The following is a 15,456-nucleotide window of genomic DNA, read 5'->3' on the forward strand; positions in this document are numbered from 1 at the left end:
GCTCTTCACTGACGGGTCGCGGTTTTGTCTCACCAGGGGTGATGGTCGGATTCACGTTTATCGTCGAAGGAATGAGCGTTACACCGAGGCCTGTACTCTGGAGCGGGATCGATTTGGAGGTGGAGGGTCCGTCATGGTCTGGGGCGGTGTGTCACAGCATCATTGGACTGAGCTTGTTGTCATTGCAGGCAATCTCAACGCTGTGCGTTATAGGGAAGACATCCTCCTCCCTAATGTGGTACCCTTCCTGCAGGCTCATCCTGACATGCCCCTCCAGCATGACAATGCCACTAGCCATACTGCTCGTTCTGTGCGTGATTTCCTGCAAGACAGGAATGTCAGTGTTCTGCCATGGCCAGTGAAGAGCCCGGATCTCAATCCCATTGAGCACATCTGGGACCTCTTGGATCGGATGGTGAGGGCTAGGGCCATTCCCCCCAGAAATCTCCAGGAACTTGCAGGTGCCTTGGGGGAAGAGTGGGGTAACATCTCACAGCAAGAACTGGCAAATCTGGTGTAGTCCCTGAGGAGGAGACGCACTGCAGTACTTAATGCAGCTGGTGGCCACACCAGATACTGACTGTTATTTTTGATTTTGACCCTCCCTTTGCTCAGGGACACATTATTCCATTTCTGTTAGTCACATGTCTATGAAACTTGTTCAGTTTATGTCTCAGTTGTTGAATCTTGTTATGTTCACACAAATATTTACACATGTTAAGTTTGCTGAAAATAAACGCAGTTGACAGTGAGAGGACATTTCTTTTTTTGCTGAGGTTATTCCTAATGTGATGAGTAGATTGGATAGTGATAATTTAGGCAATAAATATAACTCAGTCTAATCACTGTGTATGGCTGACTGCATAGTGGCATAGTAAATATGGACATAGCATAGTGGATATGCTATATCAGAGACGTTTCTTCTCTTTTCTTTGCGTGGGAAAAATGTGGCCTTTTATAAACAGATCAATAAAAACGACCTTGTCTTGAATGCAACCATGTAATCTAGGCCTACGAAAAGGGAAGACACAAATTGCACAATATGATGTGCATATAGCTTGAAAGAGGATTTTATTTCCCCAAAACACCTTCCAGTGGCACCCAGTGATAATTTGTTGAGAAAATGTATGGGCATTACAATATAGGACAAAGGCCTCAATGGAATAGAGGCAATTCCATGCATGATTTTGTTTTACTTTAAAATGTATGCCAAACAAAGACCATTGATATAAACATTTTGCAAGCAAATCCATGCACAAGGACTACTTTTAACAATTTCCACTGATAATTCTACAAAACACATTTACTGGAAAAACTGTGCAGATACAAAGTTTGGTAACAGAATTTCAGTAAAATACCTCTCAGTTTTATTCTACTGTAGGTTCACCAGCTGACCTCTATCAAGACACCCATGTCAACTGGATTCACACTGTGAAGATGAGCAATGCTGCAGCATCATCAGTTTCTATTTTCACTACTTTGTCCTTTTCCAGATATTAAAGGAGACATTCCTCAGTTAGACAAAATGGTTGTCATATACTCTCCCTTGGTCAATCTGAATGATTCTGTTGTGCCATTTGAGTAGAGAGCCCCGTCACCTTGCCGTCATGACGAAAGTACCCCCTTAAATTGAATCGTGTAGCAATAACTTCTGATTAAAACCTTTTTTTTCCTTCAATTTTCGCCTAAAATGACATACCCAAATCTAACTGCCGGTAGCTCAGGACCTGAAGCAAGGACATGCATATTATTGATACCATTTGAAAGGAAACACTTTGAAGTTTGTGGAAATGTGAAATTAATGTAGAAGAATATAACACATTAGATCTGGTAAAAGATAATACAAACAAAAAAACATGCGTTTTTTGTTTTTTTTGTTCCATCTTTGAAATGCAAGAGAAAGGCCATACATTCAGATAGAAGTCTAGGTGTAATTTAGATTTTGGCCACCGGATGGCAGCAGTGTGTGCAATGTTTCAGACTTATCCAGTGAAGAATTACATTACTGTACAATATGTTGTATCAAGTCTGCCAGGAGTTTGCCCAAATGTGCTAAATTGGTCAATTGATACATTTTCAAGTACATAACTATAGAAAACATACAAAAATCCTATGGTAATAAAAAATGAAAGCTTACACACTCCCAGGAATGTCATACATTTTTTTATAGCTTTTTTAACTAGGCAAGTCAATTAGGAACAAATTCTTACTTACAATGACGGCCTAGGAACAGTGGGTTAAAGGCCTTGTTCAGGGGCAGAATAACAGATGCTTACCTTGTCACCTCGGGGATTTGATCTAGCAACCTTTTGGTAACTGGTCCAACGGTCTAACCACTAGGCTACCTGCCACCCCATACATTATGGATCATTAGCTAAAACACTAACTTTCACACATCTAGATGGCCGGGCTGGGTGGGTATGGGGCTAGAGATAGCAGAGAGGTCAAACTGTAGACCCCAGTTCCTACATTTGAACATATACATTTATTTTATTAAACACAACTATGCTACATTTTATCTCTCGGACCCTCAGGATGACAAATTAGAGTACATTATTTACCTTCAAAGGTGAATGTATCAAACCAGTTGCCGTGATAACATTTTTGTTGTTGTGCACTCTCCTCAAACAATAGCATGGTATTTATTCACTGTAATAGCTACAGTTAATTGGACACTGCAGTTAGATTAACAATAATTTAAGCTTTCTGCCCATATAAGACATGTCTATGTCCTGGAAAGTTGGCTGCTGTATACAATGTCATACTAGTCACATTAGCAACAACCGTCCTGGTTTAGGAACACCCATCCCGTAGAGGTTAAACAGAAACAAAGTTTCACAGTAATATATTTATCTACAAATGTATGAATATATAAAATGTAATTTGGAACAACATGTAAAATACTATTGTTTATGATATTCTAAACATATTATACTTGAATAATAGGCTATGTTGTTATATGGGTAAAAAGTATTTTGTGTTCATTGCTGCTTTCCCTTGCCCCATTGAATAAAATGTATTTCCTATAATCTAACTATTTTTATTTTACAACTTAAACACATTTAGCATAGACAATGTAATTGTTATGGTAGTCTTAGGCAAACCATCTTCCTTATCACAGTGGCACCTCCAAGTGCCACTCAGACCTTTTGGGAGAAGAGTACCTGGCATTGAACTTGGCAGTAGTAGTTGTATGTTTTAAGCTAAGGATCCCATCATTTCCTGCTTCCAGACATCATAAGGATTGGATTTGCACTAAACAATTTGATGTCAGCACAAGGCATGTACAACATCTGGTACAATGATTAGCCTCATACACACTGACTGACCAGGTGAATCCAGGTGAAAGCTATGATCCCTTATTGATGTCACTTGGTAAATCAACTTCAATCAGTGTAGATGAAGGGGAGGAGACAGGTTAAATAAGGATTTTTAAGCCTTGAGACAAGTAAGACATGGATTGTGTGTGCCATTCAGATGGTGAATGAGCAAAACAAAAAAACTAGAATCAGGTGTTAGTGCTGGGCTGGAACAGAAGCCTGCATACCCAGCAGGGTTGGCCTGCTCCAGTTGTAATAGGTTTATACATTATGTATGACTTTTAACTGTATTTTGTTTACAACATTTTCCTAACATAGGTACACCCACGGTATACAAGGATGACCCCTTATTCTATTGGGACATGAATTTGGACCTCTTCATCTGCAGACAGGGTATTTCACAGCTCTCCGTATCCGAGGACAGAAAACATCACAATGAAACGGGCTGCATTCTACTCAAATTGGACAGCACTGTTATATCAGCATCATGTTGTTATATCTCTCTGTCCTCATAGTTTTCCTCTCTAGGGACTGGAGAATCTTTTCATAATGGCCTCCCACAAAGGTACCGGTCTTATCCAGAGTAGCCGACTCTCTCCCCTTCTCTGACAGCTGGAGCTGCTAATCCTTTCACTCGGACTCCTGAGTGGTGCAGCGGTTTAAGGCACTGCATCTCAGTGCTTGAGAAGTCACTACAGACACCCTGGTTCGAATCCAACATGTATCACAACTGGCCGTCATTGGGAGTCCCATAGGGCGGCGCACAATTGGCTCAGCGTCATCCATGTTTGGCCGGTGTAGGCCGTCATTGTAAATAAGAATTTGTTCTTAACTGACTTGCCTAGTTAAATAAAGGTTACATTTAAAATATATATATTTTTTTTTTTCATAGAAAATTTCATGCCATGGTTATTAGCTAGCTAGCTACATACTGTATGCATTTAGAGTTTGCATTTTTTATGTATAATGATACATACATCAAGAGCTAGCAAGCTAAAATTAAGTTAGCTAGCTGTAGCTGGAGATATCTATTTCACTTAGCTATACTATACAGTATGTAAAGTTAGCTAGCGAGCTAACAATACGTTAGGAGCTCATTTTAGTTAGCCTACACATTAATGCTAAGTTACTGTAGAAAGCTAGCTAGCTAATTATACATAGTTTTTATATAATTTTCAAAATATATTTACTTACTTGAATAGGTTATCCTACTGCCTTTCTAAGGACCTATTTTTAAGGTCCTTAGAAAAACAAAACAAACATTTTGATGGTAGCAAAACGAAGCCAGCGATGTGGACAATTGGAGGATACACAGGGCAACAAAGGTCCAACAGACTGACTCTGGTCTTCCAACATGGCTCCTGGTGTGGTTGCTAGGTGATGTGACGCAACTGCAACCTCTCTATATGTACACATTTAGCCAATCCAGAGGGGTTAAACAACAAGCAATTATTGAGCGTTTCTTTTTTTCTCTTTTATTGTCTGTTTTGAATCCATTCATCCTGACAGAGGCGAGAGGAAGGAGAAAGGGGGATGAACGACTGGAGGGGATGAAGGGAAGCTGAGGAGAAGGGAAGCTGAGGAGTGGCAATGGGCCTTGGGCATGCATATTCAACAGGATAGGATTCAAGAAGAGAAGGGGGGATTTTGCATCGGGCCATGTGTGGCTACCTCTAAATGCCTGGTCCTCACGTGGAGATTAGGGACACAAGCGGAGGGGAACCCAGCAGGGTGAATGGGAAGGGTGGCAGACTAGAACTGAACACGTCCATAGTTAGCTCACCTTAGCAAGCTACACAACAAGCCAACATATGAGTAGGTCATCATCTATTTCAGAGAAACATTAACCCATACTACAATGTTCAAGGGCTGGTTTCCTGAATCTCCCGAATGCCTAGCCTAGACTTCATCTGGATCCAAGAAACCGGCTCCTTAGCGTCTGCTTAATCTATAGTTAAAGACAAATAAGGCTTGTATCAATAATTCAATCTGCACTGTCGACCCATGATTGAGGCCAAGGCCATATTTAATTCATGGGTAAAGTTTCACATACGCTATTTCAACTTCCCCTTGACTTCTGTGAAAATCAATGGCCTTTTAGATCGGTCAATTACCAAGAGTCTATCAGAGTTAAATCCACTGGGTCAACAAACCAAACCACTTGAGACGTGATGAACTCTTATAAAATGGCCTTTTCTTGCCTTCAAGAAGCTATGTCAGTGCCTCTATTTTAAAGGTGCCGGTATAGCAGTGTGACTGGCCTCCAGTTTGCAAATCTCGTAAGACTCCATTTTAAGGCCCTAATTTGTATTTCAGTCTCACAGAAGGCTAGGCAAATGTATCTGAAAACAACCACTTGCGCCACCTTCCTCCAGAGGCAGGGCGAAGGTTGGTAAATCGTTGTCAGTGTCCCCCAGTAAAGCCACTTTCACAGGCCAGGTTCAGAAGTAGCGGCGGAGGGTTAATGGGCAGGAAGCATTCCGTTTCATTGCTCGTTTGCTGTTGGAAGTCAAATGAGGAAGAACAGTTACTGGGTGTCGCTCTCCCTGTCTCTCTCTTTATGCATGCAGTGTCATCTTTCCACTGATGGGAGTTTCGCATTTTGTCCACCAACTCACTTTGCACATCTTCACATTTGAACCTCATGCCTTAACAACATACAATTCTTGGAACACTTCCATTTCTCAGACAGCCCTGTTTTCTATGTTTTCATCTACTCGCTCGCTCTCTCTCTCTCCCTCCAATACCTCCCTCCCCTGCTCCAGATGCTTAACGGTTGCCTTCACCTACGTCGGTAACTGATGCCATATGTGCAGCCAGGTGTCCCCAGGAGCCGACGCCAAGCCACGCTAAGGTGAGCCGCAATTAAGAGATACACCCCAGACCGTCAGACAAGCACTGGGAAAACCACATCACAATTATCTCCCTTCAGGATGAAGACACAATAAGCAGCCATATTTTTCCCACACAGGGGTAATGATGGGTTTACTAGTAGATGGGATTAAGCTGCACTCCGCAAATCTGGCGTCAGGTAGAGGTTCAGCTAACGTTACCTTACCTGAAGGCTTAATGTGTAGGGAATAAGATGTAACACTGACCTGAGGTCAGGTCTTTGGGAAATGTAATCCTACACCACAAATCTAGCCTATTTCACGAGCTTGACACTTGGCCGGAGTTGGTGATATGGTGGTGAGTTAATTTTATCTACGCACACATTTTTCTTCTGAAAGAGACGACTTAGCCTAATCTAGAGGCATCTAATGCCTCTAGATAAGACCTTTTAATCACTATCGCCGGTTGTTGATAGATGATGTGCCAGTGTCACCAAGGTCTCCAGGTGAAGTTGTCATGGAGATCAGAGGTCATTATTGGTGGTTGGTTACTTCCCTCAGTTTGTGTGTTACAGATGTAGGATCTTAATTTGAGCCAGTTTGCTACACCAGGAAAATAATCCTGCAGCAACAGGAAATGTGAATTATTATGTGGAATATAATTAATGGACATTTTTTTGTAGGGGTTGAAACATTTTTCTTTAGGGCAAATTAAGTCTGGCATTTTAAAGTGGAAATTACAAACTTTAGAAGCCTTGTTAAACCTTGAATGCACTACACGTTTGCATTTCCTGCTGTGCAGGAACATTTTCAGCAACAAAAGAGTGATCAAATGAAGATCCTACGTCTGTAGTGTGTGTGTGCAAACGTGAATATTCAACACCCCCGCTATCTCTCCCTCCGTTTCCCTTTCTACTTCTTCTTTTGGTAGAAGGTCACCAAATTTGAATATTCCCTTGTTAAAAGCGCCTCGATTCTTCCCCCTATGCCGGAGAAGTTAAAATGGTCTAGCGGCACGCTACATCAAAGCCAGCCCAACTTCAAAAAACGATTTCTCTCCATTACGGGGAAAAAAGTACCTTGTCGCATTAAGTTAAGGAAAACAAGCAGCAGCTGCCTAATTTAAAGGATTCAAAGCCTATGTGTCAATGCGATGTGGCTGTGTCAGAGGATGGAGATGGAGAAAACGAGTGAGAGAGAGGAGAGAAGAGACTCGGGGCGAAAGCTTTGTTTTAATTATGAGCGAGGGAGCGATAAGATAGAAGTGAGGGATATTCCGCTCGTTATTCCGTCACTTTGTATCAAACGGCTTATTTACATTTCCGATTACATTCCCCGGCGCAAACGGCGAGATCTATCGGCGGCAGAGAGAAAGGACTAACAAGATAATGACAAGCAACTATTCCTGCTCTTCAGAAACAAATACGCTTGTGTGTCTGAATAACAGTCCAGGGTAGTTTTTCCTACACCTTGTATAGGAGTATCCAAGTTCTCAAACCGAACACAAATCAAATCAAATGACCGTTTGGTTAACATTAAACACAAGCCTTCAGATGATGCCTGATGAGTAAAACCCACGACCCAATATCTACAGCTGCCTCTGATATACCACATAGGGTTCTGGCTAAAAGAGGTGCCTTAGCGCTACACAGCTGATTCAAATCATCAAAGCTTGATGATTTGAATCAGCTGTGTAGTGCTAGAGCAAAAAACTAAACGTGCACCCAGTGGGACCCTAGGAACTGAGTTTGGGAAACGCTGCACTACAGTATAAAGGGAATAGGGTGCTGTTTCAGATCTACCCTGTTGTCCTAGAGGCTCCAGCTGAGAGTTGACTGACGCCATACTGTTGCCGACTAGAGAGATGTAAGGGAGCTACTGGGTTGGCCATTGGGCAGGGTGCGGTGTGTTTGGGGGGAACATCATTAAGAACCCACAGATGAGAATGAGACTGGGACTGGTACCAGCTACCCTCTTTTGTTTCCAGACATCTTTCATCTTCTCACTCTCTTTTTCACTCTCTTCTTCTCTCTTGGGCCTTGCTCCTCCGTCATTCTGTGAACTACAAAGAGGGGGATGGGTGAAGGAGCGTGGCATCGCGGCTCAAGGGAAGCCAAAGAGTTGGCCATCATTATCAATTTTTCACTACCTATCATCTTTCCTCTCTATCCAATATTCTTAAACTCTACTTCTCGTTCTATTTTTCTTCCTCGCTCTTTCTCTTCATCTCAGTCTCTCTTTCCCCTTCTCGTTCCTAGAGCAACGAGCAATGTAGGCCCCGTAATTCGAGACAGATTCTTTACTGTATGGAACAAAGGTGGCCCGGGATGAAACATCCATTAGCAACAAAGGATGTGGCTTTTCTTCTGCATCAAATAATTGCACAAGAAGGAAACAGAACGAGAGAAAGAGAGAGACGGGCAGGGGGAGGTTGCTTCGCTTGGAATAAACAAGGCTACGTATTAGTGTGTGTGTTGTGTTGGTGTGTGTGTGTGTGTGTGTGTGTGTGTGTGTGTGTGTGTGTGTGTGTGTGTGTGTGTGTGTGTGTGTGTGTGTGTGTGTGTGTGTGTGTGTGTGTGTGTGTGTGTGTGTGTGTGTGTGTGTGTGTGTGCCCGCTTGGTTAATAGAATGTTGTTGTTTTTTGACTAACGGGGCAACCTGAATTCATGTTTGGCATTCTGTCTCTTTGAAGAGCATGCAGGACAATGAGTTCCAGTTGCTACCTCGGAGGATTCTATGGGCACGGCTCTATGGTAACACGCGTAGGATCCAGGTCAATACGCCATTGATTTAACACGACCCTGGATGCTTGAGAGATGAAAGGAGGAAGAAAAATTAGAGGAAACATGCACCCTCCTACTTCTAATCAAAAGTACCTTTTCACCGGCAACGCCATGTACTCCTTTGTGTAATAAACAAAGACAAAATGTCTACAGAATAGTTTTGGTTTGTGTTTTTGTGTGAATATACACTGTGTATGCAGAGGAGGTGTCAGAGATATGCTAGCAATATCAAGGAAGCATATGGCTATGGTGACTGACGGCGCAATTAGTCAACGGAGAAGAGCTCGACACCCACTCTCTCATCGCTCTGCAAAGTCGCAGACGAATCCACAGAGCCAGGAGAGACGCCGCAAACAACAAAGACGTCTTGTTGTCTGAAGAAAGACAAAGCGGGGGGATTCTCACTGCTCTCAAACAAATAAACCAAGAAAGCAACAAACCAAGAAAGTTCTCTTCTCTTTCAAAAAAGAAATTGCAATTTCTCAAACACAAAGAAAGTTTGTTTGTCAAGTTTGTATCAAGTTTCTGTAAAAATAAATATAAAAACAACTCTGCATTCATATTATTTCTTTAGCCTTTTTCAAATCTTGGGAGCTACAATGAATTTCTGAAGCTGCATGTGTCTGCATTGCCCGGTACACAGACAATAGTAGTGTCCTTTATAGTAGCGAAGACAGACACATCTACTGTACGTACACACACACCCACCTTTTACTATCCTTGTGGGGAACAAACTATTTATTCCCATTCAAAATCCTATTTTCCCTAACCCTAAACCCCTAATCATAAAACTGACCCCTATCTTTTAATCACAACCATAATTGTAAACCTAAAACTGCCTTTTTCCTTGTTGGGATCGGCGAAATGTCCACACTTGTCCGACTTTTCCTTGTTTTACTGTGGGGACTTCTGGTCGCACGCACGCACACAGGCACACGCGCACACACACACACAGCGAGCGAGCGAGACGGGGTCAAACACACCAACCGGTGCTATCTCCCCCTTGCGCCCATAAAAAAAGACCCCATAAATGGCAAGCGTTTAACATAAAAGGGGCCGATATGCACCCACACAAAAAGAGAGAGACAGGCGACGTCAAAGAGCAAGAGTCAAAATAGGCGACACCAGGAAAAAGAAAACTATCAAGATAAAGGGGGGCTGAAAAAAGCTAAAGAAACAAATAAATAAATAGTGGCGAAGAAAGGGAGGAGGGGGGAGGGTGAGAGAGGAAGAGAGAAAAATGAGAGAGAGAGAAAAGAGGAAGTTAATTATGCATTCCAAACCTGGTCGATGTAGTCCTCGGGGAATCGCCTCCGCACCTCCGGATCTGTAAATAATTGACAGATAATATTAATTGGCTTTGGATTAGTGAGCAGGCCGAGTAGAGCACATTAATATTTGATCAGAGGATGATAGGGACCCTGGCAGGGGATCGGAGGAGGGCAGCTGAGGCTGCCTGGCTGATTAGGGGCCAGAGAGGGAGGTGTTACTACCCCCTATCCCGCCTTCCCCCCACCACCACCACCCTCTTCCTCCCTTTCTCCGGAAAAGGAGAGCAGAGAAAGAAAAAAAGGAAGTAAAGGAGTGTATTTGATGATCCACTTTTCTCAGTTGGGGGGAGATGGGGGTGTGGGGGGACAAAGCTGTCTTGCTTAACCTCCAACTGGAGCGCATGTTGAAGTCTAACCTAAGGGATGAGAATGGGGGGAGGTCATTTTGTCCATCTAACATAGCAGGTGTAAAAAGACCCCTGAGCGGAGTCCCCATATTTATTTTTCAGGGTAAACGGAAGTTAGGTTGAAAATACTGTATCCCTGAAATCCGTAAACATCCGCTTTCTACCGACCCGCGGAAGGTGCTGTCCATCAAATGATTGCTAATTCTTGTATTTCAATTGATGGTTGTGATTTTTTCATTTTGTTTTGGCAGCTGCACAAGCGGAAAATCTGTCAAGGTCACCGAATCAAAGACAACAATCCAAAACTCTCTCCCTAAAGGCTCAACCCAAAACCCCAAATCTCCCTAAAGGCTGACTGGGTTCCACCTCTGTCTGCTGGACTAACCACAGCCAATAGACTTCCAGACTACATTACTGGAAACATCAGGGATCTGCTTAGGACATTGAGGTTCCAGCATCCGCCAAAGCTAAAAATCCCTTACACCACCAGTAATTCTTCCAATCCAGAGACACTTAATTCAAAGAAACAACCTTCCCAAACTCTCTGAAAGATGGAGAGTTTGACTGTTTGGTACACTTGATAAGTATGTCATCCTAAAATATGTCGCTAGAATCAGTCACGACATCCTCTAAAGAAAAGACCAGAAGGCAAACTAAAATAAGCCTCCTTGTATTTGCTGACACATCAACGAAAGGCCCAAGCCTATGACACAGCTCTAAATGACATTACCATGGTGTCCCTGCTTGACTGTCGCTACAACAGAGCAGAAGAGTCAGACTGTCAGAGGTAATTCCAACTCAGACGGATGTCTACAATATCTGCCGGGATGCTGATGTGCGTCTGTGCACTTGGCTACCTGCCCGCCCTACCAGTCTAACCCGCCTGCCAGTCTGTCCATCTGCTCATCTGGGGGGGGGGGGGGGGGGGGGGGGGGGGGGGGGGGGTCAGTCTGCCAGCTGCATGGGCATAGCTGCATCTCAGATGTAAGTCCTGTGCATGGGTATGACATGGCACCCCCGGTCTGTGGCAGCTTTATAAGCAGGCAGATATGGACCCTGAGTGGCACTCTCCAGGCTAACTGTTCTGTAGCAAGCTTTAATAAGCAGCCAGATATGGACACTGAGCAGCACTCTCCAGGCTACCTGTCTGTAGCAGCTTTATAAGCAGCCAGATATGGACACTGAGCAGCACTCTCCAGGCTAACTGTCTGTAGCAGCTTTATAAGCAGCCAGATATGGACACTGAGCAGCAGTCTCCAGGCTAACTGTCTGTAGCAGCTTTATAAGCAGCAGATATTGGACACTGAGCAGCACTCTCCAGGCTAACTGTCTGTAGCAGCTTTATAAGCAGCAGAATATGGACACTGAGCAGCACTCTCCAGGCTAACTGTCTGTAGCAGCTTTATAAGCAGCCAGATATGGACACTGAGCGGCACTCTCCCCAGGCTAACTGTCTTGTAGCAGCTTATAAGCAGCCCAGATATGGACACTGAGCAGCACTCCTCAGGCTAACTGTCTGTAGCAGCTTTATAAGCAGCCAGAATATGGACACTGAGCAGCACTCTCCAGGCTAACTGTCTGTACAGCCTTTATAAGCAGCCAGATATGGACACTGAGCGGCATCTCCAGGCTAACTGTCTGTAGCAGCTTTATAAGCAGCCAGATATGGACACTGAGCGGCACTCTCCAGGCAAACTGTCTGTAGCAGCTTTATAAGCAGCCAGATATGGCACTGAGCAGCAACTCTCAGGCTAACTGTCTGTAGCAGCTTTATAGCAGCCAGATATGGACACTGAGCGGCACACTCCAGGCTAACTGTCTGTAGCAGCTTTATAAGCAGCCAGATATGGACACTGAGCGGCACACTCCGGCCTAACTGTCTGTAGCAGCTTTATAAGCAGCCAGATATGGACACTGAGCAGCACTGCCAGCTTCTCAGCTAACTGTCTGTAGCAGCTTTATAAGCAGCCCAGATATGGACACTGAGCGGCACTCTCCAGGCTAACTGTCTGTAGCAGCTTTATAAGCAGCCAGATATGGACACTGAGCAGCACTCTCCAGGCTAACTGTCTGTAGCAGCTTTATAAGCAGCCAGATATGGACACTGAGCGGCCACTCTCCAGGCTAACTGTCTGTAGCAGCTTTATAAGCAGCCAGATATGGACACTGAGCAGCAGTTCTCCAGGTAACTGTCTGTAGCAGCTTTATAAGCAGCCAGATATGAACACTGAGCGGCACTCTCCAGGCTAACTGTCTGTAGCAGCTTTATAAGCAGCCGAATATGGACACTGAGCGGCACTTCTCCAGGCTAACTGTCTGTAGCAGCTTTATAAGCAGCCAGATATGGAACCTGAGCGGCACTCTCCAGGCTAACTGTCTGTAGCAGCTTTTATAAGCAGCCAGATATGGACACTGAGCGGCACTCTCTCCAGGCTAACTGTCTGTAGCAGCTTTATAAGCAGCCAGATATGGACAACTGACAGCACTCTCCAGGCTAACTGTCTGTAGCAGCTTTATAAGCAGCCAGATATGGACACTGAGCGGCACTCTCCAGGCTAACTGTGTTGTTGATTAATGAGAGAGGGTTATAGCTGGGATGGCCAACAACAGGGCTGATGTGGTTGCTAATGCTAATTCTAAATGATGGATAGTCTTAGGTCGTGAAGAGCAGATAATGTCGCTGGTAATGTAAGGGCCAATGTGAGTGTTTGTCAGACAGTTGACGAATTCAATATACAAAATTATTAATTGAACAGTAGCAAAGGGTGCTTTCATCCTCACAACATTAGCATCACTGTATAATATTAGTTGTCTTTCCTGTAATCAAGAGTTTCTCCAGATAGCGTTATAATTGTCAAAGTGAAACATACAACAAACTTTGTCTTTGACAAACAATTCAGTGAAAATAAAATGCTTCATAAGACAGTACACTGAGGTACTGTTTCTCTGCTCCGTGAACACGTCTCATCACCTCCGACAGAGACAGAGCATCAAACAGGAGTGTGGGAGTTTTGTGCTTGGCTAATGACCATGACAACCTTCGGACCTTTTGCAGTGCCAAAATAGATGTGTTGTTTTCTTTTAGTCCACCACAAGCTGCCAGCCAGGTTAGCTCCAAGCCAATGTGAGATACTGTATTTGTTTGATTGTACAATATTAAGCACAACCTAATACAGTAGAATAGAATTCACTACAACAGTGAACACTGATGCTGAACTAAGACAGCTTAGTTGCTAAGAAATTCAACAATTACAACCAAGGCAGGTTTTTGCACACACACCCCAACACACAAAAGGCCATGGATGATATCAACTGGAGGGGATGGCATGGTGAGCTGAGCTGAAGAAGAAAAAGTGAGAGAGAAAAAGACAGAAAAAAAGAAGAGCGAGATGGAGAGAGAAATTGCCTCACTCTGTCACTTCACAGGCCATGGAGGCCAACGTTTCTGAGAGAGGACCTCCTTCTGAAGGGCTCTGCACACAAATCTACTCCATGTGGACTTCATCTACAACACACACACTCAAACTTAGGGCTGTTGCGGCGACCGTATTACCGCCACACCGGCGACCGTATTACCGCCACACCGGCGACCGTATTACCGCCACACGGCGACCGTATTACCGCCACACCGGCGACCGTATTACCGCCACACCGGCGACCGTATTACCGCCACACCGGCGACCGTATTACCGCCACACCGGGAGGGGAATGAAAGACATGTCATCAGTATGCACTCAATAGCAAAGGAGGCCTGCTTTCCCACCGGTAAATTTTGCAATCATGCCCGGTTGTATCAGCAGAGCATGTTCTTAATCTGACATGTCTGAGAAATACCAATAGTAGCAGCTGGATCCTCCTCTTTTAGTAGCTGGCTTATAAAAACAACCTTATTTAAACCTTTCAACTCCACCACAACTACGGTTTAGAGGACACATGCAGCCACTCTCTGCTTGCCCGCACGGGATATTCTGCCGCAAACTGCTGTATGCCCTGGGGCCACCATCCACTGTCCTGCAGCCACCCCACTGCTCATTTTGGAGTGTAGCGCTAGCCTCCAATTATGTACCAAATACATCTTAAAGTCTGTTTTTAAAATGTTTTTCTGCCCTTGCAATAAATGCACTAGGCCTAGTATTAGAAGTATAACGGGCACAATTCATGCGATTATTTTATTTCCCTGATACTGTTTGATAATCAGTATGAGTTGCATATTTTGAGTGCATTCACAGTCGTGATGGTGCAGAGTGTGAGTGAGCACAATAGGAACCCATGTACACACTATTTAGCGACTGTATGTGTACCAGGTGCATAAGAGGAGATGTCACACCAGTACTCAACAGTGGGTAATTTACTGCGTCATGACTCTGGTCTCCGGTGTGCAGAAACGGTCCCGGTTGGCTGGTAATACGGTCGCCGGTGTGGCGGTTAATACGGTCGCGGGTTTGCGGAATACGCGTCGCCGGCTGTGCGGTAATACGTCGCCGTGTGCGCGTAATACGGTCGCCGTTGCGTAATACGTCGCCGTGTGGCGTTAATACGTCGCCGTGTGATGTGGCGAATACGGCGCCGTGTGGCGGTAATACGTCGCCGGTGTGCGGTAATACGCGCCGTGTCGTAATACCGGTCGGCCGGTGTCGTAATACGTCTCCGGTGTGCGTAATACGGTCGCCGTTGCGGTAATACGGTCGCCGGTGTGCGTAAATACGGTCGCCGGCTGTGGCGTAATACCGTCGCCGTGATGCGTAATAGTCGCCCGCTGTGTCGGTAATACCCCGGTCCCGCGGCTGTGCCGTAATACGTCACGTGTGGCGGTAATTAAACCGGTCCCCGCGGTGTGGCCAATC

General features: G+C 44.5%; 1 protein-coding gene across 1 annotated transcript in view; it reads right to left on the minus strand.

Annotated features, from left to right (window-relative positions):
* dennd1a (DENN/MADD domain containing 1A) overlaps positions 1 to 15,456 on the minus strand; it is a 132,931-nt gene that overhangs the window by 115,812 nt on the left and 1,663 nt on the right. Inside the window, exons 2-3 of the mRNA XM_070439563.1 lie at positions 14,965 to 15,396; positions 10,218 to 10,325 (exon numbers count right to left, since the gene is read on the minus strand). Coding sequence (XP_070295664.1) covers positions 10,218 to 10,325; positions 14,965 to 15,396 — 540 coding nt within the window. The remainder of the gene's footprint in view (positions 1 to 10,217; positions 10,326 to 14,964; positions 15,397 to 15,456) is intronic.

The sequence above is a fragment of the Salvelinus sp. IW2-2015 genome, linkage group LG4q.1:29, assembly GCF_002910315.2.
Source record: "Salvelinus sp. IW2-2015 linkage group LG4q.1:29, ASM291031v2, whole genome shotgun sequence".
Taxonomy (NCBI): domain Eukaryota; kingdom Metazoa; phylum Chordata; class Actinopteri; order Salmoniformes; family Salmonidae; genus Salvelinus; species Salvelinus sp. IW2-2015.